The sequence below is a fragment of the Capra hircus genome, chromosome 4, assembly GCF_001704415.2.
Source record: "Capra hircus breed San Clemente chromosome 4, ASM170441v1, whole genome shotgun sequence".
NCBI lineage: Eukaryota > Metazoa > Chordata > Mammalia > Artiodactyla > Bovidae > Capra > Capra hircus.
The window spans coordinates 87,965,273-87,988,674 of NC_030811.1; the positions used below are offsets into that span (position 1 = coordinate 87,965,273).

Here is a 23,402-nt window from a genome sequence, read left to right on the forward strand (position 1 = left end):
TACTCTTAATTGTACATTTCCACACAATGGCATGTGGGTTTACAAAAATGAGACAAAAAAACAACATACCTGCAGGTGTTGATTTTTGTGTATGAACCAGTAACAGATGCATAGTGACCAATTCTAGACAGACTCTGAAGCAATGATGTGACTGGTCACTAACCATGATGTGCATTTGTTATTCACACAATGATCTGTGAACTAAAGAGCTACCAGCAAAATTTTATTTTATGCAACTACTCACAATTAATATAGAAGTCAAAGTGTTAGCCACTTAGTCATGTCTGACTCTTTATGACCCCATGGACTGTAACCCGCCGGGCTCCTTTTCCATGGGATTTCCCAAGCAAGAACACTGGAGTGGGTATCCATTCCCTTCTGCAGGGGATCTTCCCAACCCATGGATTGAATCCAGGTCTCCTGCATTGCAGGTGGGCTTCTCTTGTGCTCAGCTGGTAAAGAATCCATCTGCAATGGAATCCAGGGAGACCTGGATTTGATCCCTCCATTGGGAAGATCCCCTGGAGAAGGGAACAGATACCCACTCCAGTATCCTGGCCTGGAGAATTCCACGGACTGCATAGTCCATGGAGTCGCAAAGAGTTGGACACAACTGAGTGACTTTCACTTTCACTTTCTTTCTTTACTGCCTGAGCCATCAGGGAGTTGCTGTTATAGGGATTGGTATTATTAAATTAAATTCTAGTAACCAAAATCAGTGCAAACAGGAACTATGCAAAGTGAAGACTGCCTTACAGTCTTCAAACCAAATAAATCCATTACATGTTAGCATAAATATTTTTATTAACTATATTTTTCAAAACTAAAAGTGGTAATAGTATTATTTAAATCTTTGCAAATATCTTTAGTGTTGTACTTAATAACTAGACATCTCACATCTGTTTCTGCATTCATGCTATTCTAATATCATACACCATGTAGTTTCTGGAAAACTCCACTTACACTTGTTTAAAAACAGGAACTAAAAAGCATATAATATCCCAGACATGTTAAGAAAATGTTACTGATGTTTCAGACCTCTGAAAGGGTATGAGTTCAGGAGCACACTTGGAGAACCACTAGCCCACAGTATTCTTTGCATGGAATGAAATAACAACGCAACTAGAATGGTAGTAATTACACATCCTTGAGAAACTAGTCACTCAATTTTCAGTCTTCTTTGGTTCAGACAAATAACTCTAACCAAAAAAGGCTGAGACAGATTAATGTTCAGTGGAGAAGGCAATGGCAACCCACTCCAGTACTCTTGCCTGGAGAATCCCATGAACGGAGGAGCCTGGTAGGCTGCAGCCCATGGGGTCTCCAAGAGTTGGACATGGCTAAGCAACTCACTTTCACTTTTCACTTTCCTGCACTGGAGAAGGAAATGGCAACCCACTCCAGTGTTCTTGCCTGGAGAATCCCTGGGATGGCGGAGCCTGGTGGGCTGCTGTCTATGGGGTTGCACAGAGTCGGACATGACTAAAACTACTTAGCAGCAGCAGCAGCACAGTACTATTTACAGCAACTGGAGCTCCATGGAGGAGCCACTATGTAAAAGACACAGACAAAAAACAAGTAACTGTGAAGTAATTGATGGAAGTTTGTCTCTTGTATCTAATAGACAAGTTAGATGGACACTATGTGTAATGCATGAGTATCAATAGAAATAAAAACAAAGTAAACCAAAATCAAATTATAGCAGGGACTTGAAATCCACTTTTGTTTACTCTGCCCTTTTCACTGACAATACACTAGAAAAGTGCTGTCAATCTTCACCAAAGTTTTAACAGTAACAAAAAAGTTTAATGTTCTTATTTCATAAGAGAAAGAAATGCTAAGTGTCCCTAAATTGAATAAACAAAAGCCATATAGTCTCTACCTCCATCTTTGACCTAAAAAGAAGGAAATTTCTGAATGTTTCTCTCTAATCTTTAATAGAACAGAATGGATTATCTAACTCTGTAATCACATTCAAGGCAGCAGTAATCTACCTCAATTTAAAAAATATATAGCATTTAAGATAGTAAGCACACAGGTGAAATGAACTGAAAATGATATTTAAAGATAACAGAGTGCTTATTTCACCAAAAAGAGCTACAACTCAATTTCCACCTGTAACAGCCTTGTAAGATTTCAGCCACTACTGTCCTCCAGGAATAACATAAAATTACGTAACAAATGTTCTTTGTAAAAGTGGTAGGAAGGAGAAGTCATGGAGAGTAACATATATATTTTTATAGCATCAAGAGCCCTGTACAGATCAATCAATAGTCAATAAAATATGAATCTATCATGTTGTTGTAGTAGATTATCGCCTATAGAAGACATTTATACGCATGGCAAAAATCTAAAATGGTGAATCTCGGAGCATCAGATTACCTGTAAGTCAATATGTGACTAAAAACTAAAACCAAAGCAAAGTGTAAACACCCTAAAGCATATCATTAGACACATTTTCTGTTATTTTCAAGCACGAAGATATTTTAAGGCTGAGAATGCATTTCAAATAATTTCTATTATAATAAGGTTAATAATGAAGAAATTACTGTTTCCCAGCATTGCTTCGTCATTTATAGCCTGCTCTTCTCCTGTCAACTCAAATCAAAACTTCAGAAGGCAAATTAGTTCTTTAGAGTCCATGCTTTTACTTCTAGCTAGCCAAGTCTTCCCATTCAGCATTTACTTCTGTAGAATTATGTGGCTAGCTCCATTATGCCAGAATAGCGAGAATCTTTTCCTCCATAATCCAGTAACTAAGACATGTTATAAAAAACCAAACCTGTAAAAAGAATTTCAGTACATCTAAAAAATATCACACAGATGCTGAGCTATTTCCTGATAATGATGACACTAATATTAGTCATCTATTTCCCAAAGAGTACTGATTTTAAAATAATGAAATGACAATTTGATGAATGCCTAAAAATACCAAATCAAGTCTAAGTAACAGCTTTCACATAAGAACTAAAAGGTAAAAAAATTTACATAAAAGGGTCTTTTAATTAAATGCTGTTTTTTGAAATGTCTCTGTCTTAAAAGATTCTCTTTCCTACCTCCAATGTTCAAAGAAAATTTTGTTAGTTCAGAAATTTAAAAAATGATTGTGACTAAAACCATCAAATTTAAGAAAGCAGGAACTACCTTTTTCCCTCTGGAAACATATCAAGAAAGATGTTTACCAAAACTACATTTTAAAAACAATCTTCACTACACCCATTTAAATTAATTCCTTCCACAGTAAACAAGGTTCTAAAGTAACAGTAACAACAAATAATTAAAGGCAAAAAATGTGACAACAAAGTCAAAAATAAAATAGCTTTTCCTGAAAACACTAAAAACAGAGTTACTATATGATCCAGCAATCCCATTCCTGAGCATATACCCTCAGAAAACATAATTTGAAAAGATACATGCATCCTAATGTTCACAGCAGCACTATTTACAATAGCCAAGATGTGGAAGCAAGTAAATGTCCATCAACAAATGAATGGATAAAGAAAATGTGGTACATATATACAATGGAATATTACTCAGCCATAGAAAAGAATGAAATAATGCTATCCGCAGTAATATGGATGGATCTAGAGATTATCATACTCAGTGAAGTAAGCCAGACAGAAAGACAAGTATCACATGATACCATTCATATGTGAAATTTTTATAAGAATGATACAAATGAACTTATTTGCAAAACAGAAAGAGACTCACAGACATAGAAAACAAACAAGTTACTAAAGGGGAAAGATGGGGAAGTGATAAATTAAGAGTTCGGGATTAATAGATACATACTACTGTATATAAAACAGATTACCAACAGGACCTACTGTACAGCACAGGGAACAATACTCAATATTTTATAATAATCTATAAGGGAAAAGAATCTGAAAAGGAATATCTACATCCATATATCTGAAACTAACAGGATATTATAAATCAACTATATTCAATAAAAAAAAAAGAATCTCATTGCAGGTCCCCCCAAAATGACTTCATGAAACATCTCACTCTTTATTAGAAAAGAAACTATTTAAAAGTAGAAATTCATCTTTAATATTTAAAGGCCCTGTATTAGTAAGATACAAAGATGTATTCACATACACAGAGAAGAATCAAGTAGGAAAGAAATATATTTCCATCTCTTTAAAACAAGCTTATATAATCTTAACTATTTGTCAAACATGTATCAGAAAAATATTAATTTCACAAAATCAGATTTTCCTATCTGTATTTTTATATTCCTTTATATGGAATTATACCTGAAATAAATAAAGTATATAAAAGCATACAGAATCATTACATTTCAAAACCAAAAGGGGTGCAGAATAGCTATAATCATTTATGAGTGATATTTTAAAAAGTCACAGAAGTATCCGAATTGTAAGAGAATTTTTTCCACTACTACCACACCAAATTTACAGGATTCCTTATAATATATTATTATTGCAAGTAGTCTTTACCAAAGGGTGGGGTAACTATCCTCTGCCATTGCTGTATCTATCACCTATAATCTGCAAGGAGATGGCTGCCAAGAGATATGATACACTCCACCCCAAATGTAAAACAGTGACTGTGGATGATAATGGGCACCGTATCCAGGTATCTGTTCATGGGAAAGCCTATTTCTTTTATTTTATACCAGAAACCCTTCCCAAATCTTTCTGAATCAGCAATTTGCCTTATTTTCTTTTAAAGTCTTATGAGAGTTAGGAATTTCTAACAATCATGTGTTTTCCCCCTTTATCTTTCCTAAAATTTAAATCTCCTTTATAAGTAGAAGATAAGTTTTCACATACCCATTTAGCAGGAGTCTCAGACTATCATCCACAGGCAAAAACCAACCAGTTGTCTGTTTCTATAAAGTTTTACTGAAACACAGAAGAAAAAAATTCCACCCTCTTCTCTGGAATATACACCCTCTAACTCAAAAGTCTCTTTTGACAGAGTTTACCTTTTTTTTCTTTACAAATTTTGCTTAGTGTAAAAAAAATGAGAGACAGAGAGAGAGAGGTATATTTTAAAATATTTTCCCCATGTGTACTATCAAAATTGCTTATAAAACAGAATTGTTAATCTAAACACCTAAAACTGAGATAGCATATTAATATCTTGTATTGCTGCATAAGCAGACTGACAACAGCAGACTGCACCACATGAAAAATAACCTGAAGCACTATATTTCAACAAAAGGACAAGACAATTTTTTTAACATTTTTAAATTTTATTGTTATTGAAGGATAACTGCTTTATAGAATTTTGTTGTTTTCTGTCAAACCTCAACATGAATCAGCCACAGGTATACATATATCCCCTCCCTGTAGAAGCTCCCTCCCACTCCTCTAGGTTGATAAAGAGCCCCTTTTTGAGCTTCCTGAGCCATACAGCAAATTCCTGTTGGCTATCTATTTTACATTTGGTAATGTGAGTTTCCATGTTACTCTTTCCATACCTCTCACCCCCTCTTCCCCTCTCCCCATGTCCATAAGTCTATTCTCTATGTCTGTTTCTCCATTGCAGCCCTGTAAATTGATTCCTCAGTACCATTTTTCTAGATTCCGTGTATATGCATTAAAATACAATATTTATCTCTTTTTGACTCACTTCACTCTCTATAATAGGTTCTAGGTTCATCCACCTCATCAGAACTGACTCAAATGCATTCTTTTTTATGGCTGAGTAACATTCCATTGTGTATATGTACCACAACTTCTGTATCCTTCATCTGTCGATGAACATCTAGGTGGCTTCCATGTTCTAGCCATTGTAAACAGTGCTGCAGTGAATGGGATACATGTGTCTTTTTCAATTTTGGTTTCCTCAGAGTATATGCCTAGGAGTGGGATTGCTGGGTCATATGGTGGTTTTAATCCTAGTTTTTTTAAGGAATCTCCATAGCATCTTTCAGAGTGGCTGTATCAATTTACATTCCCACCAACAGTGCAACAGTATTCCCTTTTCTCCACACTCTCTCCACTATTTACTGTTTGTAGACTTTTTGACGATGGCCATTCTGAGCAGCATGAGGTGATATCTCATTGTGGTTTTGATTTGCATTTCTCTAATAATGAGCCATGTTGAGCATCTTTTCATGTGCTTGTTAGCCATCTGTATGTCTTCTTCGGAGAAATGTCTGCTTAGGCTTTTTTCCCACTTTTTGATTGGGTTGTTTGCTTTTCTGGTATTGAGTTGCATGAGCTGCTTTTATATTCTAGGCTTTTGTTTTGGGGGAGATTTTTGATCACAGTTTCAATTTCAGTACTTGTAACTGGGTTGTTCATAATTTCTATTTCTTCCTGGTTCAGTCGTAGAAGACTGAACTTTTCTAAGATCTGCCCATTTCTTCCAGGTTATCCATTTTATTGCCATATGGTTGTTCATCATAGTCTCTTATAATCCTCTGTACTTCTGCACTGTCTGTTGTAACCTCTCCTTTTTCATTTCTAATTTTGTTGATTTGATTCTTCTCTTTTTCTTGATGAGTCTGGCTAAAGGTTTGCCAATTTTGTTTATCTTCTGAAAGAACCAGCTTTTAGTTTTATTAATCTTTACTATTGTTTCTTTCATCTTTCATTTATTTCTGCTCAGATCTTGATGTTTCCTTCTACTAATTTTGAGGGGTTTTTGTTCTTCTTTTTCTGGTTGCTTTAGGTGTAAAGTTAGGTTGTCTATTTGACGTTTTCCTTGTTTCTTGAGGTAGGATTGCATTGCTATAAATTTCCCTCTTAGGACTGCTTTTGCTGCATTCCATAGGTTTTGAGTTGTCATGTTTTCATTGTCATTTGTTTCCAGAAATTTTCTGACTTCCCTTTTGATTTCTCTAGAAACCTGTTGGTTATTTAGAAACATGTTGTTCAATCTCCATGTGTTTGTATTTTTTAGATTTTTTCTTGTAATTGATATCCAGTCACATAGCACTGTGGTTGGAGAATATGCTTGATATGATTTTAATTTTCTTAAATTTACTGAGGTTTGATTTGTGACCCAAGATGTGGTCGATCCTGGAGAATGTTCCATGTGCATATGAGAAGAAGGGGTATTTTTCTGCATTTGGATGGAATGTCCTGAACATATCAATGAAATCCATTTCATCTAATATATCATTTAAGACTTGTGTTTCCTTATTAATTTTCTGTTTTGATGATCTGTCCATTGGTGTGAGTAGGGTGTCAAAGTCTACTATTATTATGTTATTGTCAATTTCTCCTTTTATGTCTGTTAGTGTTTGTCTTATGTATTGAGGTGCTCCTATGTTGGATGCATAGATATTTACAACTGTTATGTCTTCCTCTTGGATTGATCCCTTGGCCAATATGTAGTGTCCTTCCTTATCTCTTGTAAACTTCTTTAGTTTAAGGTCCACTTTGTCTGATACGAGGATTGATACTCCAGTAAAAAAAAAAAAAAAAACTTTCTTTTGAAAGTAAAAAATACTTTGCTTCCCATTTGCATGGAATATATTTTTCCATCCTCTCACTTTCAGTCTATATGTGTCTTTAGGTCTGAAGTGGGTTTCTTGTGGACAGCATATATACGGGGTCTTGCTTTTCTATCCATTCAGCTAATCTGTTTCTTTTGGTTGGAGCATTTAATCTATTTACATTTAAAGTAATTATTGATATATATGTTCCTATTGCAATTTTCTTCATTGTTTGGGGTTGATTTTATAGATCTTTTTTCTTCTGTTGTATTTCTTGACTATATAAGTCCCTTTAACATTTGTTGTAAAGCTGGTTTGGATTCTCTTAACTTTTGCTTGTCTGAAAAGCTTTTTATTTCTCCATCAGTTTTGAATGAGATCCTTGCCAGGTACAGTAATCTTGGTTGTCAGGTTTTCCCTTCCAGTACTTTAAATATATTCTGCCATTCCCTTCTGACCTGCAGTTTCTGCTGAAAGATCAGCTGTTAAGCATATGGAGTTTCCTTTGTATGTTACTTGTTGCTTCTCCCTTGCTGCTTTTAATATTCTTTGTGTTTAGTCTTTATAGTCATTAGTATGTGTAGGACAAACAATTTTTTTACAACTTGCTTAAAATTAGAAAGTATTCAAACAAAAAAAAATTTCCCATCTTAAATTAATTCATTAGATTTCTTATATGAAATAATTTCCTATTAAAGTCAGCTTAATAAAGAATACTTTCACTGGACACCTGTATCACATATCACTTTGGAATTCAATTCTTCTTTGTCCAAAGACAAATGAAAATACTCAAGTAATGTATTTTAACATAAGTAAGCTATCGAGGCTTCCCAGGTGGCTCAGTGGTAAAGAATCTGCCTGCCAACACAGGAGACAGGGTTCGATCCCTGGATTGGGAAGATCCCCTGGAGAAGGCAATGGCAACTCACTCCAGTATCCTTGCCTGGGAAATTCTGTGGAGAGAGGTGCCTGGAAGGCTACAGCCCACAGGGTCACAAAAAGATTGGGACACTATTTTGCAACTAAACAATAACAAAGACAAGCTATCTAGTAATCTAGATAGACAGTTCTACTACTGAAGCTATTAGATGTTTTAATTTCAATGCTTATTTTTTTCGCAGTTTTTAAAGGTTATATCCACTGATAATTACCAGAAAATACTTGCTATATTCCTCATGCTGTATAATATATCCCTGTAGCTTACTTTATACCTAGTATAAAATGTATTTAAAAAATTTTTTAAAGCATGTGCCTCCTAATCTCCTTCCCTTACACTACCCTTCCCCCAGTCATCCCCCCACTGGTAACCACTGGTTTGCTTTCTGTATCTGTGAATCTAAAGCTATTCGATGTTTAAAACCCCCTCATTAGAGATTATTCATAAGGGTGACTTTTTTTTTAAGAAGTGAGTAAGAATGGTTCTTTAGTTTACCTTCAATCTTGTTTTAGAACTATCCACTGCTACTATTCTTCACTAGTTGGACATAATAACCTCATTTGACAAACATCCCTACTATGTACTAGATGCTGGGAATAAAATAGATGCTCAATAAATTATGACTTGGACTTGAGAAATGCACATTCCAATAGAAGACAAAAAGATAATCAGATTACAGCATAATGAGCACCATATTTATTAAAAAGTATTTTGGGGTGAGGGGGGAATAAATGGTTCTAACATTACTAGAGAAGCAGTAAAACTTAAATTTGGATTTACTGTAATAAATCGAGGGTCAAAAGGATAGAAATCAAAATATAAAGAGTTGACCCTTGAACAACACAAGTTTGAAGTGCATTAAGTCCACTTATACATGGACCATTTATTTCCCATTTATACTACAGTGGTATATTATTACGGTTGGTTGAATCTGTAAATGTAGTCACAGTTTGGAGGGCTGACTGCATACACATGACTGTTAAACGTGGATTTCTGACTTGGGGAAGATAAGCACCCCTAAGCCTCATACTATTCAAGGGTAAACTATATAGAAAATGAAAAAGAATATACAACCAACAAGTTCATACGGATAAAACTATAAGGAATAAATGACATAACAAAAAATAATGATACATAAGACAAGAAAAGAGAAAAAGTGAACATAAATAGCAAAATGGGAGTCATAAACCCAAAGGTAATAACATTAAATATAAATGCGCTAAATTCTCTAACTAAAAAACTAGATAAAATGTAAAATTAAATTCTATCCTGCCTACAAAGAGACACTTTTAAGGACCCAGAAATACTGAAAGTTAAGAATAAAAAGTATATCATATAAACACTAACTAAAAGAAAGCTATTTTAACTATGCTAATAGCAGAAAAACTAGACTTTAAGGTAGGAACACTATTAGAGATAAAGAAGGACGTTTCATGATAACAAAGGAATGAAATCACTAGGAAGAGATCACAATTCTCAATCCGTACCCATCTGGTAATCAAACAACAAAACATTTTAGCAAATCAATGAGAGAGCTAAACAGAGGAATAGACAAATCTACACTCAGATCTGACAGATCTAACACACCTCTCTCAGCATCAGGCTGAGCACACAGAAAACTAGGAGGACAGTGAAATTAGGAACACAATGGCATCTATAAAACATGTAGTCAACAATGACAGAATACAGTCCTCCCTTGATATCTGCAGGGAATTGCTTCCAGGAACCCTGAAGAAACCAAAATCCACAGATGCTCAAGTTCCTTAGAGCTGGCCCTCCACACTGCTGGATGTGGAACTGGTGAATACAGAGGACTATTTATCTTCTTTTCAAATGCATATGAAAGAGTTACTAAAATTGACCAAATGTTGCATTGTAAAGCGAACATAGATAAAAATTTAAAACTTTAAAATCTTTTCGAACACTCTCTGCACAGTGAAATTGTTAGAAATCAATAACTAAACATAGAAAATCTTCAACTGTCTGAAAGCTAAACAGTACCTTTTAAAATAAACAATGAGTCAAAGAAGAAATCCCAACAGAAAGTAGAAAACATTTTAAACTAATTAACAATGAAGATACAAATTTTAAATCTGTGTCTGACTCTGCGACCCCATGGACTGTAGCCCACCTGGGTCCTCTGTTCATGGAATTCTCCAGGCAAGATTACTGGAGTGGATTGCCATTCCCTTCTCCAGGGGATCTTCTCAACCCAGAGATCAAACCCGGGGCCTCCTGCATTGCAGGCAGATTCTTTACTGTCTGAGCCACCAGGGAAGCCCCTTGTTTGCTATCCCAAAGCAATGTCAAACAAGGTAATCTGTGGTCTGAAAATGCAAAGACTGGAAAGAAGAAAGGCTGAAAAACAATGATCTAAACTTCCATCTCAAGAATTAGAAAAAGAACAGGAACTTAAAAAGAAAACGGAAGGAAGGAAATACTAAATATGATAAAAAGAAAGCAACAAATTAAGAAATATACAGAGAGGAAATTAACAAAGCTAAAGGCTGGTTCTCTGAAGGTATTAATAAACTTTATATACTCCCAGCAAGAAAAAAATGGGAAAAACAGAAATTACCAAAATCAGGAGAGAAAAATGGGAAATGACCAGACTTTTAAATGATAAAAAGATATTCAGAGGATATTGCGAGAAGCTTTAAATTTGGTAACATACATGAATGGGTATATTCCTTGAAAAACTCGCTGAAACTGATAAAAGAATAAACAGGAAATCTGAATTGTTCAGTATCTATTAAATAAATTGAGTCTATTACTAAAAGACTTCCCACAAAGACAATTTGTGGTTCAGATTTCTTCCCTGGTGAATTCTTCCAAAAGTTTAAGAAAGAAATAATATTAACTGTACACAAATTCTTCTATAAAACAGAATAAAAGAACATTTCCCAACTTGTAAAGTCAGATAATCTTAATGACAAATCTAGACAAGGACACTATAAGAAAGAACAATCACAGACCACTTTCATGAATGCGCAAAAATCCCAAATAAAATATCACCTCACTTAATGTACTACTACTACTAAGTCACTTCAGTCATGTCTGACTCTGTGCGACCCCACAGACAGCAGCCTACCAGGCTCCCCCATCCCTGGGGTTCTCCAGGCAAGAACCCTGGAGTGGGTTGCCCTTTCCTTCTCCAATGCATGAAAGTGAAAAGTGAAAGTGAAGTCGCTCAGTCGAGTCCGACTCTTAGCAACCCCATGGACTGCAGCCCACCAGGCTCCTCCATCCATAGGATTTTCCAGGCAAGAGTACTGGAGTGGGGAGCCATTGCCTTCTCCATCACTTAATGTAAAGATACATAAAAAAGATAATACAGCACAACCCAGTTTATTTATTCCAGGGTTAGCATCAAAAAGTCAATCAATGTGATTAACTACATAAAGAGAAAAAAGGAGAGAAATCATATGTTGTTCTTGAAAGAAAACGTATTTGATAACATTTGTTGTTGTTCAGTTGCTAAGTCGTGTCTGACTCTGCGACCCCATGAATTGTAGCTCACCAGCTTCCCTATCCTTCACTATCTCCCAGAGTTTGCTCAAACTCATTCAGCATCCACTTACAATAAAAACTCTCAGCAATCTTTTAGTAAAAAAGAACTAAGAAAAACCTACTGCAAACATCATACTTAGTGGTAAAACTGTTAATGCTTTCTATAACACTGTGGTCCTATGCAGTGCAGTTTAAGACAAAAAAGAAAGGCCATAAAGTTTAAAAAAGGAAGAAGTAAAATAGGTAGAAAACATGACAATGTTTTCAGAATGCTAAACACACACACACAAAACTGCAGAAAACCTATTAGAATTAATAAGCACAGCTGGTAAAATTGCTAATTACAAGAACAATATTTTTAAAAGTCAATTTAATGTCTATATTTCAACAAAAAAGAAAAAAGTTTTAAAATTATCATAATAGATATTAAATATGGACGAACAAACCTAAAAAGATAAAATCTATATATTCAAAGCTATGAAACATTTTTGAGAAAAATTTCAGAATAATTACAAATACATGAAAGGATGGAGATTTTTTACTCACGGATTGCATTTAAGTCTTGTCAAGATGCCACATGATGTATAGATTAAATGCAATCTTAAAAAAAATTCCAGCAGATTTTTTAAATGGAAATTGACAAGTTGATCCTAATATCTAGTTTGCAAAGCCCAAGAATAGCCAAGACAGTCTTGAACACAAAGCTGGAGAACTTTTATTTCCAAACACCAAGAAATAGTTATTAAACCAATATGGTATTAGCTCAAGGACAAAGAGACTAATGGAACAGAAGAGGGAGTCCGGAAGCACACACACTAATGATGCCATCACCTTGCTGTTGTCCAGTTGCTCAGTCACTTGACTTATGATAAATGTGACACTTGAGTGTAGTGAGGAAAGCATGGTCTCTTTAAATAAACGGTTCTAGGGAAGATCCCCTGGAGGAGGCCACGGCAACCCACTCCAGTATTCTTGCCTGGAGAACCCCATGGACAGAGGGGCCTGAAGCGCTTCTGTCCACAGGGTAGCAAAGAGTCGGACAGGACTGAAGCTATTTAGCACACGTCAAACTGAGTTTCCTAAGGAAAATATTTAATCTTGACTCCTATACTTCACAGCATAAGCAAAAAATAAAGTACAAGCGGACTGTTGATATAAATGTAAAAGACAAAACTAAATCTTTTAGAAGAAAACAGAAGAATATTTTCATTACCTTGGAGTACTAGACCAATTTCTTAAGCAGGCCACAATAAGCACGAACCAAGAAGGAAATTTATGATGGACTACTTCACAATTATGAGTTTCTATTTATCACAACATGAAGAGAATGAAAAATCAAGCCACCACATGGGGAAAGATACTTACATCACATAGACCCAGCAAAGATCCACACAGAATGTACAAAGAATTACACAAACAAAACATCAGACACTGCAAATGATAAACCACTTGAACTGGCATGTCACAAAAGAGACTCCAGATGGCCAGCAGACTGATGGAAGGTGCTTAACTTCAACAGATCAGGGAAATACAAATTACATAAATCCCCATGGGACACCCCATCAAACACACCAGAATCGCTAGTGAAGACAGAAAAATTTCAAGGGTTAGTGAGGAATAGAGACACTGGAATTCTCATACAGTAGACTCTTGAGCAACATGAGTTTGAACTGCATGGGTCCACTTAATGTAGGCTTTTTTCACTGAATACAGTACTACACAGTCAGCGGTTGGTAGAATCTGCGAATGTAGAACTGCTGATACAGCCCACTGTGAAGTCAAATACAGATTTTAGGCCATGTTCAGAGTCAGCACCCCTAACCCTACTCCAATGTTCAAGAGTCAACTGTGCACTGCTCACTACTATGCAGCCTGGTAAAATGCCTTTGGAAAACTTGTATCCACTGAAGCCAAACATCTACACACCATATCACCCAGGAACTCCACTCCTAGGTATATATCTGACAGAAGTAGGTACATATATTCACCAAAATACATATTCATGAATATTCAATTAGTAATGGTCAAAGAGTGAAAACAAGGCAAGTGTCCTATTTAGGCAGAATAGATACACTGTGGTATATTCACCTCACAGACTGGATTTGTTGAGTGTTGCCTCATTGTGAATTTGAAATGAATGGAATAATATGTACCTTTTCCTATTCAGTTTATTTTGCTCAATGTTATGTTTGTGAGGTTCATCCTTTTTGTTGCACATAGCTGTAATTTAATGTTCAATGCTGTATCAAATTCAAAGGGGGCAAAACTAATGGTGCTGAAAGCTAGGAGTATGTGGTAACAGAAAGAGGGGAAGGAAGAGATTTCTGGGGCTGTGGGTAGTGTTCTCTTTTGCTAGCAATATTGGATTCCCAGGACTCAATTGTCTTCAGACTGGAAGTTTGCACCTTTTGTCACCTTCACCTTTTTGCTAACCTCCCTCCAGCCTGTTCTCTGTATTCCTGGGTATGGTTTCTTTAGGATTCCACATATAAGTGGGATCACATAGTACTTGTCTTTCCCTGACTTACTTCACTTAGCATAATGCCCCCAAGGTCTATCCATGTTGTGGCAAATGGCAGGATTCCCCCTTTTTTATGGCTGGATAATTTTCAATTGTGCAGGCACATCACATTTTCTTTATGCATTCAGCATCTGATGGGCACTTAGGTTCTTTCCATGTCTTGCCTATTCCAAGCAATGCTGCGATCATCATGCAAGTGCAGGTACCTTTCTGAAACAATGATCTTGTCTCCTTTGGGTAATGTGCTTTTTTCTTGAACTGGGTGCTGGATATAAAGCTCTGTTCTCTTTGCAAAAAAATCACTGTACACCTATGCTGTGTGCACTTTTCTATATGCATATGATAAATCAATAAAAATCTATATTTAAAACATGGAAGCAAAGTGTAGCTAGAAACAAGGCTAAATACATCACTATGGTATTCTACATATGTTTTAGAGATTGGCCACAGATTTAACACTGATGTTGCTGCTGCTAAGATGCTTCAGTCGTGTCCAACTCTGTGTGAACACATAGACAGCAGCCCACCAGGCTCCTCTGTCCCTGGGATTCTCCAGGCAAGAATACTGGAGTGGGCTGCCATTTCCTTCTCCAATGCATGCTGCTGCTGCTGCTAAGTCGCTTCAGTCGTATCCGACTCTGTGCGACCATATGGGCAGCAGCACTCGAGGCTCCTCTGTCCACAGGATTCTCCAGGTAAGAATGCTGGAGTGGGTGGCCATTTCCTTCTCCCGACTTAACACTAAGATTTCTAATAGCTGTATGAGAAAAAGAGAAGTTGCCACCTACACATTTATGCCCAGTAGATATAAGTAAATCAACTGCCTAAAGATACAACTCTTGGTACTAAAAAAATAAAAAAGATATTTCTCATAGAAATCTTCACAAAAAGAAGACATTTTTTGACATAATAAACAATGTTCTTGACAACAATTTCAAGAAGATCCTCTGTGAAGGCTTCCTCTGCTGACACTCAATGTAGGCTGCTGGAATCTTACCAAAGCAAGACAGGGGCAAAAGCAACTGGAGACGGGACAGGGCAAAGCGATGCAACTTACATACTCAGCTGCTCCCTGGACAGACCCAGGGATATAGTTTATAAACCTCTAAGACTAATACAATAGTGAATAAGCTTCACATGTTTCCCCCTAAATATCGCATCTCTCAACCAAGTTCTGACATTTATCAATCAGCAGAGAGGTTAACACAATACCCTCTAATAAATGTGTAGCGGACAGCAATTCTCCGTTTCCAGTTGAATATGAAGCCAGTTAAGCTAGGGGAAGGGATAAGGATCTTCTGTGAATGCTGAGAAGCCGACCTCTGACTAGTAAGATGATCATCCTACCTCCACTGGGATCACCTATGATTAGGGCTCTAAGACTCTTTAGAAATGAAAGTGAATCTTCTCCAAAGCCATACAGTAACAAGTAACGTTGATCAAAGTCCCAACCCAAAGTTCTACTATGTATCAGCTCAGTTCAGTCGCTCAGTCATGTCCAACTATTTGCGACCCCGTGAATCGCAGCACGCCAGGCATCCCTGTCCATCACAAACTCCCAGAGTTTACCCAAACTCGTCCATCAAGTCAGTGATGCCATCCAGCCATTTCATCCTCTGTCATCCCCTTCTCCTCCTGCCCCCAATCCCTCCCAGCATCAGGGTCTTTTCCAGTGAGTCAACTCTTCGCATGAAGTGGCCAAAGTATTGGAGTTTCAGCTTTAGCATCAGTCCTTCCAATGAACACCCAGGACGGATCTCCTTTAGGATGGACTGATTGGACCTCCCTGCAGTCCAAGGGACTCTCAAGAGTCTTCTCCAACACCACAGTTCAAAAGCATCAATTCTTCAGTGCTCAGCTTTCCTCACAGTCCAACTCTCACATCCATACACAACCACTGGAAAAACCATAGCCTTGACTAGATGGACCTTTGATGGAAAAGTAATGTCTCTGCTTTTGAATATGCTAACTAGGGTGGTCATAACTTTCCTTCCAAGGAATAAGCATCTTTTAATTTCATGGCTGCAGTCACCATCTGCAGTGATTTTGGAGCCTAAAAAGTAAAGTCTGACACTGTTTCCACTGTTTTCCCATCTATTTGCCATGAAGCGATGGGACCAGATGCCATGATCTTCGTTTTCTGAATGTTGAGCTTTAAGCCAATTTTTTCACTCTCCACTTGCACTTTCATCAAGAGGTTTTTTAGTTCCTCTTCACTTTCTGCCATAAGGGTGGTGTCATCTGCATATCTGAGCTTATTGATATTTCTCCTGGCAATCTTGATTCCAGCTTGTGCTTCCTCCAGTCCAGCATTTCTCATGATGTGCTCTGCATATAAGTTAAATAAGCAGGGTGACAATATACAGCCTTTTCCTATTTGGAACCAGTCTGTTGTTCCATGTCCAGTTCTAACTGTTGCTTCCTGATCTGCATACAGGTTTCTCAAGAGGCAGGTCAGGTGTCTGGTATTCCCATCTCTTTCAGAATTTTCCACAGTTTATTGTGATCCACACAGTCTACTATGTATAGCATTGATTAAAACAGCTTCAGCCAAAAATATAATCACGATAGGCAAGGTATGAACAGTTTGCTAAAGCATTCTCAAGCAAATAGTAACAAGGAAAGTAAGTCACTGCACTTATTTAGACGATTATATCAACAATGATAATCGGTTAACATTTCACATATCTGCATTTTAACTACCTTGTTCAAGTACAGGAATATATCTTTCTTTCCCCTGATTATTCAGCACCAGACATTAAGAGGTTCAGAATGCTAAAGCTCACTCACTGAACTTAGGTGTCTCAGTGCTTTTTTTAAAAAAAACACACTGGATAAATTTACTTATCTGCTTTCCTAGTTCAAAACTAACTATAACGAGCATGTCAGGATGGGAGGCACAGAGGAAAGAGCTGGTAGAAACAGGCAGAGCTGCAGGAAATAACTGCTAACTTGGCAGGAAGGGCCAGCAAATGCAAAAGCAGACCAAGAACACCAAACACACCATGGGGCCATGTAGCAAACAGCTCTGTGTACCTCAGGAGTCTCCAAGGGCAACCACTGCACAGGGTATATTCACAGAAACAGATCCAGAGTAAAGTCACTTTTAAGGATTCTATGCAGAGTCTTTTTAAATAAGGTAGGCAAATGTATAATGCTTTTTAAAAAGCAGTTTATCCACAATGCTTAAAATAGTATTCTTTATTGTCATATAAATCTGAACACTTAAGATTGTAAGCTTCAGTTAAACAGAAGACTGCACTCCACAAAAATTGCTGCAGCTGACTGAAGAATTTTAACTCAAACACTAGTTACAAGAAAAATAGGAACATCTCATTTCCCAAATACATTAAGAAAATGAGGTGCTATTCAAATGATGTTATCTGAATTAACATTCAAGTTATGAAATAGTATCTTGACCTATAGAAAACTAAGAACTATGTACACGTTATTGAAAGTACTTTAATTTTGAAAATCATCATTTGCCTCTACTATGCTTACTTCATCACACTATCTCCTTCAATCTTTCATTAGGCTTTTCCATACACAAGACAGGGAAGTTACGGCTTTATGTGGGAGTTTCTCTTAATGTATAGGTTTAGAAGTTTGCCAAATGTTATTTTAAAATATTTATGCACCTATATTTAAATGTATATCTTAATAATTTTTCATAAACTATTATTGACCCATGGAAAGAGAACTTATATTTTAATTCTCCTTCTCGCCAGAACTAAAATCAAAAGAATATGCAAGTTTTTCTATAACTTATGAAGCTTAAAAAAGTAACTAGTACCTGATTTTCTGGGATGAAAAATGCAGGTTAAAAAATCCTCAAGGATTTTAACAATTTTTATAAATGGTAGAGAATATGCAGAGAAAATACTAGTTTGTACAGAAATAAGTCAGTTTATGAATATTTTAGAGTTGAATGTGAAACATTTAGAGACTCTGAATGATCTATTTTCTATCACAATCTGTAAAAACAAAGGATTAAAGACTACTTATTTGCTGAGATAAGTACTGTTTTCAGTGTACAATATATGTGTTCATGAAAAAACTGATGAAATAATTACACACACAATCACAATGAACCAAAACTCAATTCCTGACTATCCTACCTAACCAAATAACTCATTTCCAAAGTTCAAACTGTAACATTGTTCTTAATATGAGGTGTTTTTAAACCAAAAGAATTGTGTAGTTATGTAATAAGGCTGTTAACCTAAACTGAGAGTATGCCTAAACTGTTTAAGGGGTAATGAAAAGCATTACTGTATAAGTATTGATGCATATCACCTATACTGATTAACCTGCAAAGAACTTAGACAGGTTAAAATATCTTCCCACTCTCAACTAACACATATACCAGAATGCTAGTCAGGGGTGGGGGGGAAGTTTGTCTTGCTTTGGTTTGGCTTTCTATACTGTTCCATTTTTCCAGAATACCAGTACAAAATCAAGGTATCACAATATAGATGGCACAAATCAAAATGTTCTTGTTTACAGAGAAAAAAGCACATACCTCATCTAGCTGCTGCTGCTGCTACTAAGTCACTTCAGTCGTGTCCGATTCTGTGCAACCCCATAGATGGCAGCCCACAGGGCTCCCCAGTCCCTGGGATTCTCCAGGCAAGAACACTGGAGTGGGTTGCCATTTCCTTTTCCAATCCATGAAAGTGAAAAGTGAAAGTGAAGTCGCTCAGTCGTGCCGGACTCTTAGCAACCCCATGGACTGCAGCCTACCAGGCTCCTCCGTCCATGGATTTTTCAGGCAAGAGTACTGGAGTCGGGTGCCATTGCCTTCTCCCCTCATCTAGCTACCATTCAGCATATATCTACTATTACCCTGCTCATATTTGGAGAAATTCATAACTAAGTATGAACCAACCCATTCTGCCTGAAAGAGTTCTAGCTTTTTTTTTTTTTTTTACTAGTTTTAGGGCTCTCAGAGAAAATTACCAATGATTCTGTCCAAAATTATTTTACAAATGAGAAAATTGAAAAACAGACTTGTTAAAGGACACAATTAATTAATGACAAAGTAAACTTAGAACTCAATTATATTTTCACTAAACCAGCTTCTCCCCAACTTAAATACGAAATCATGTCTGATCTGCTACATAAAAATTTTAAAATAAATTAATAGATGTGGGTGAGATACCCCGGTTCCTGTAATTCTGAAAGAGAGAAGAGCAACAGAAATTCACAAATACTGACTTGTTTCTTTTGCAGAATTCGAGGTGGGGATACTTAAAACACCCAAATGGCCTACAATGACTTTTCCCCAAAAACTAAAAGCCTTTAGACAAAATCTATCAAATAGGTTTCATTACTAGAAAAGGATAATTGATATGCACCAACTATTTGAACATGAAGAATAGTATTAGTAACATTATCCACATAAATAAATACACAAGTTGAAATCTAAGCCAGAAACTGAAATTTATTATAGCTACAATAATGAAATTTATTTTAGCTACAATACTAAATTTATCATAAACTGTAACTAAAGTCAGCATGTGTGCACATTCCAGAGTAGAAAAGAATAATTAGACAAACACAACAAAAATTCTGCTAACCTAGACAACTGTCCACACAAATCAGTGACTGAAATGTCTTAAACATGTAACTTAAACAAGGATTAGATATGTCCCTTTCTTTTCCTGAACTGCCTCTGCTACCATGACAAAAATGGAAACACAAAACAGTATCCTCCACTGATTTTTTATTCATCGGTTTTTACTGTCTTTAAAAATTGGTTGAGAATAAAACCTCTTGCAGTGTTTTACCCCAAATCTTCAACACCCACCGTTCTGAAGACTACCGCAATGATTGAGAGCAATTTATGTCAGCCCAGGTGTTTGATGTTCCAGGTTGAAATATATGGGTAATTAACATCATCCTACAAACACTCAAAATCACTTCAGCTGCCACGAGTAGGTAACAAAACTCTCCCAAACAAAAACTGTTTGTAAGAAAGTTAGCCTTGCTTACTGTTCTATTTACCTAACTTAAAAACACTGCCTAGATGTAAAAAAAATTTCATACAACCTATCTTCCTCAAAAGGTTGCATCCTAAACAGCACAAATGTCAATTCAAAAGATTCCGTATTAATATTGTATTGTTATAACTCCGAGTGCCATAGAAGTCAGTGAGGCAAGTCTTCCTACCAGAGGGGTGAACAGCTCTTAAATCAAAAGCAATTAAAAAAAAAAAAACTGCCCAAAGTTACTGAATATAAGTCCAAGCATAAATATCTATATTCTGCTTAAGATGCTAGACATATCTTTACATAAGGAAAAGGAAAAAAAATGTAAATTGTAAAGGAGGGAAAGATCTCCTCATTCTCTTATTCTTACAGGATTTTTGATTTCTGAGGAAGCGTTTCATGCAACAAAGTACTTTTACAACAACTTGATGGCTCAATGACGTTCCTAAGAAATGAATGGTTAGGACTACCATGGATTTAATACCCAGAAACAAGACTTAAACAAAATGTCAGCATGCTAAAAGTCAGTCATTTCTGAATACAGGGCAGGTTGAAAGTAATTTCTAAATACATTTTTTAAAGTAAGGGAATACTACGATTATAGTTACAAAACAAAGAAAGACAAAACTTGAAATAAATCACCGACTAGGTATCCTCCACAGTCCCACTCTTGGTATCAACTGCAGAAATACCAGTAACACTGCAATTTCGAGTGCAGAGGACAAGGAAACACACACACGCGGCCAGCATGTAGCAGGCACTCGCCATCTGTGGCACGAAACGACGATATACGTGCAAACAATCAAAAACAGAAAACAAAACGCACTCCGATTTTGAGGCAACACAGTCAACAATTACAGCAACAATTACTTGACGAAAAGCTGCCGGAGGGCTTAACGCGCACTAAAAGGAAGGAGCTCTTCCTCCCTGCCCTCCTCTTTCACTCAGACGCTAGATTGTACATTGAAAACAAATCCTCCCCCAGCCCCGCCCCAAGCCCTACCCTCAGCGGCTCCCAGCACTGAAACTGACTGAAAGTCCGGGGCCTTGGCGGCGCCCAGACCCGCCACACTCAGGACGCTCTGGCCGCGGACACGCCCGGCGCGGCGGCGGCGGCCCGGGCTCCAGCCGGCTGTCTCCGGGACCCCCAGCGGCTAGCGCTCTCCCCAGCCCGCGGCGCCGGCGGCCCCCTCCTCTGTCCCCGAGCGGCGGGCCGCGCCGTACCTGCACACCGTGATCAGGTTCCTCCTCTCCACGGCGGCGTTGCGGGCGCTCAGGCTCTTCTTGACGCCGCCGCCCCCGCCGCGGCCCCCTCCTAGGCCCCCCAGGCTCCGGGAGGCCATGGCGGGCTGACCCCCGGGCCCCTTTGTCTCGCGCGACACCGCCCGCCCCGCAACCCCCCCCCCCCCACCTGCTTCCCTGGGCTTTTGCTCGGCTTGCGGCCGTGGGGACGCGGGGAGGGTGGCAGGGAAGGAACAGGGACGGAGGGAGGGTGTGGAAAACGATGGGGGACTCGCACCCGGGCACTGGCGGCTGGCGCACCGCACCAGAGCTCTACACACATACACACACTCACGCGCACACACGAACGCACCACCCCCGCTCTCGCGCGCGCCGCCAGCCGCGGATCTGTGCGTGCGGTTCGGCGTCGGCCGCTCCCCTACTTCCCCAGGGATCTCGGCGCCGCGCACGCGCGTGCCCGCTGGCCCCGCACGCCCAACCACCCGCACTCAGGCGCCACTCGCGCCCCAGCAGCGGAGCCACCGGGAGCCACGGGCCTCGCGCGCGCAGCCCCGCCCTCTCTGCACCTATCAAGCCAGTGCCGCCCCAGCTGGAGCCAATCACCGCGCGCGAGGGGCGGGGCTGCCCCGCGGATCTTTAAAGCTACCTGCTAGAGCCCGCCCCGGCGCGTGGGCAGCTGTCAAGAGGCCGGGCTCGCGCTCGCCACCCTGGTGCTGCAGTCAGTCTGCACACGGGAGCAGCGCCGCAGCTGGCCTGGGGTCTGTGGGATGCGGTGCTCATGAGTGCCCGGGGAACACCGGAGCCCAGCTAATGGCTGGGATCGCTAGCTCTAACGGCTGACCCTATTGCCGGAATCCGACTCCCCAGCCTAGTGGCATCCGTAGCTACAACGCCGAGCCTGCACTAGCTCCCGCTCCCGCACCTGACCCAGGGCCTGACTTCCAGGAAGGGAGCGGATTTTGTTGGTGGTGGTGTGCACGTGTGCGCGCGGGGGTTTTGGGGGGGGGGGTGTATGTGTGCGCGGTGGTGTGTGTGTGTCTGTGTGTCTGTGTGTCTGTGTGCGTGTGTGCGTGCGCGCGCGCTAACGCCCTCCCCTGGCCTGATAGACAACTACAAATAGCCCAAGGAGGGAAATTGCCCGCAGAACATCCCTCCTGGGGCGTCTGCTCTTGAGATTTTGTCGCCACTTCGCCCCTGTCCTAGCCCTCAGCATGGCCTGCAGCCCGGAGTGACCGCCCACAGAAGAAGTGCCCCGCAAGTGGACACTGCACGTTTCGCCCTTCTCCAGTCCTGGGCAGTGACCCCGGAATTAGGAGCGTGGGGGCGGCGAGCCTCCGGGCAGATCGGCCTCGGCTCGGCTGGGCTGCTCCCTGAGATGAGGCAAGGAGTGCTATCCACAGAGCGACCGTTGGGAACATAGCGCCCACTTTCCAGAGATTCTCCACCCCTGACCTTACCAACAGGGAGGTCCTGGCTTTGACCCTGAGTTCTCGGGCGCTCATCTAGGTTGGCCATTCATCTCTCTTTGCATCAGTATGCCCAGATTTTAGAGTGAAGTCCCTACTCACAGTGTCCCTGTGAAACCTAGCTCAGTGCTGTGCAGAAAACTGATTTTCAATAAATGTTCGTTAAATGTAACTTGAGGTCGCATTTGACATTATTTTACTCTAATTTTGCAGTTTTGGTGGCTCCAAAATCCATTAAACTTTCAGCTCTGGTGTTGACATTTCTGGCAAAGAATATTATAGAATAGATACATAGATATAGTGTAGGTATCTCTGTACT

At 38.9% G+C, this 23,402-nt stretch overlaps 1 protein-coding gene across 4 annotated transcripts in view; it reads right to left on the reverse strand.

Annotated features, from left to right (window-relative positions):
* The window catches only part of LOC102171502 (RUN domain-containing protein 3B), a 176,280-nt gene extending 154,136 nt beyond the window's left edge, over positions 1-22,144 (reverse strand). For 3 of the 4 annotated variants that reach the window (XM_018047304.1, XM_018047302.1, XM_018047303.1), the window contains exon 1: positions 21,600-22,144. In XM_018047304.1, the coding sequence (XP_017902793.1) occupies positions 21,600-21,718 (119 nt within the window). In that variant the 5' untranslated portion in view covers positions 21,719-22,144. The remainder of the gene's footprint in view (positions 1-21,599) is intronic. The other variant, XM_018047301.1, reaches the window with a different exon arrangement.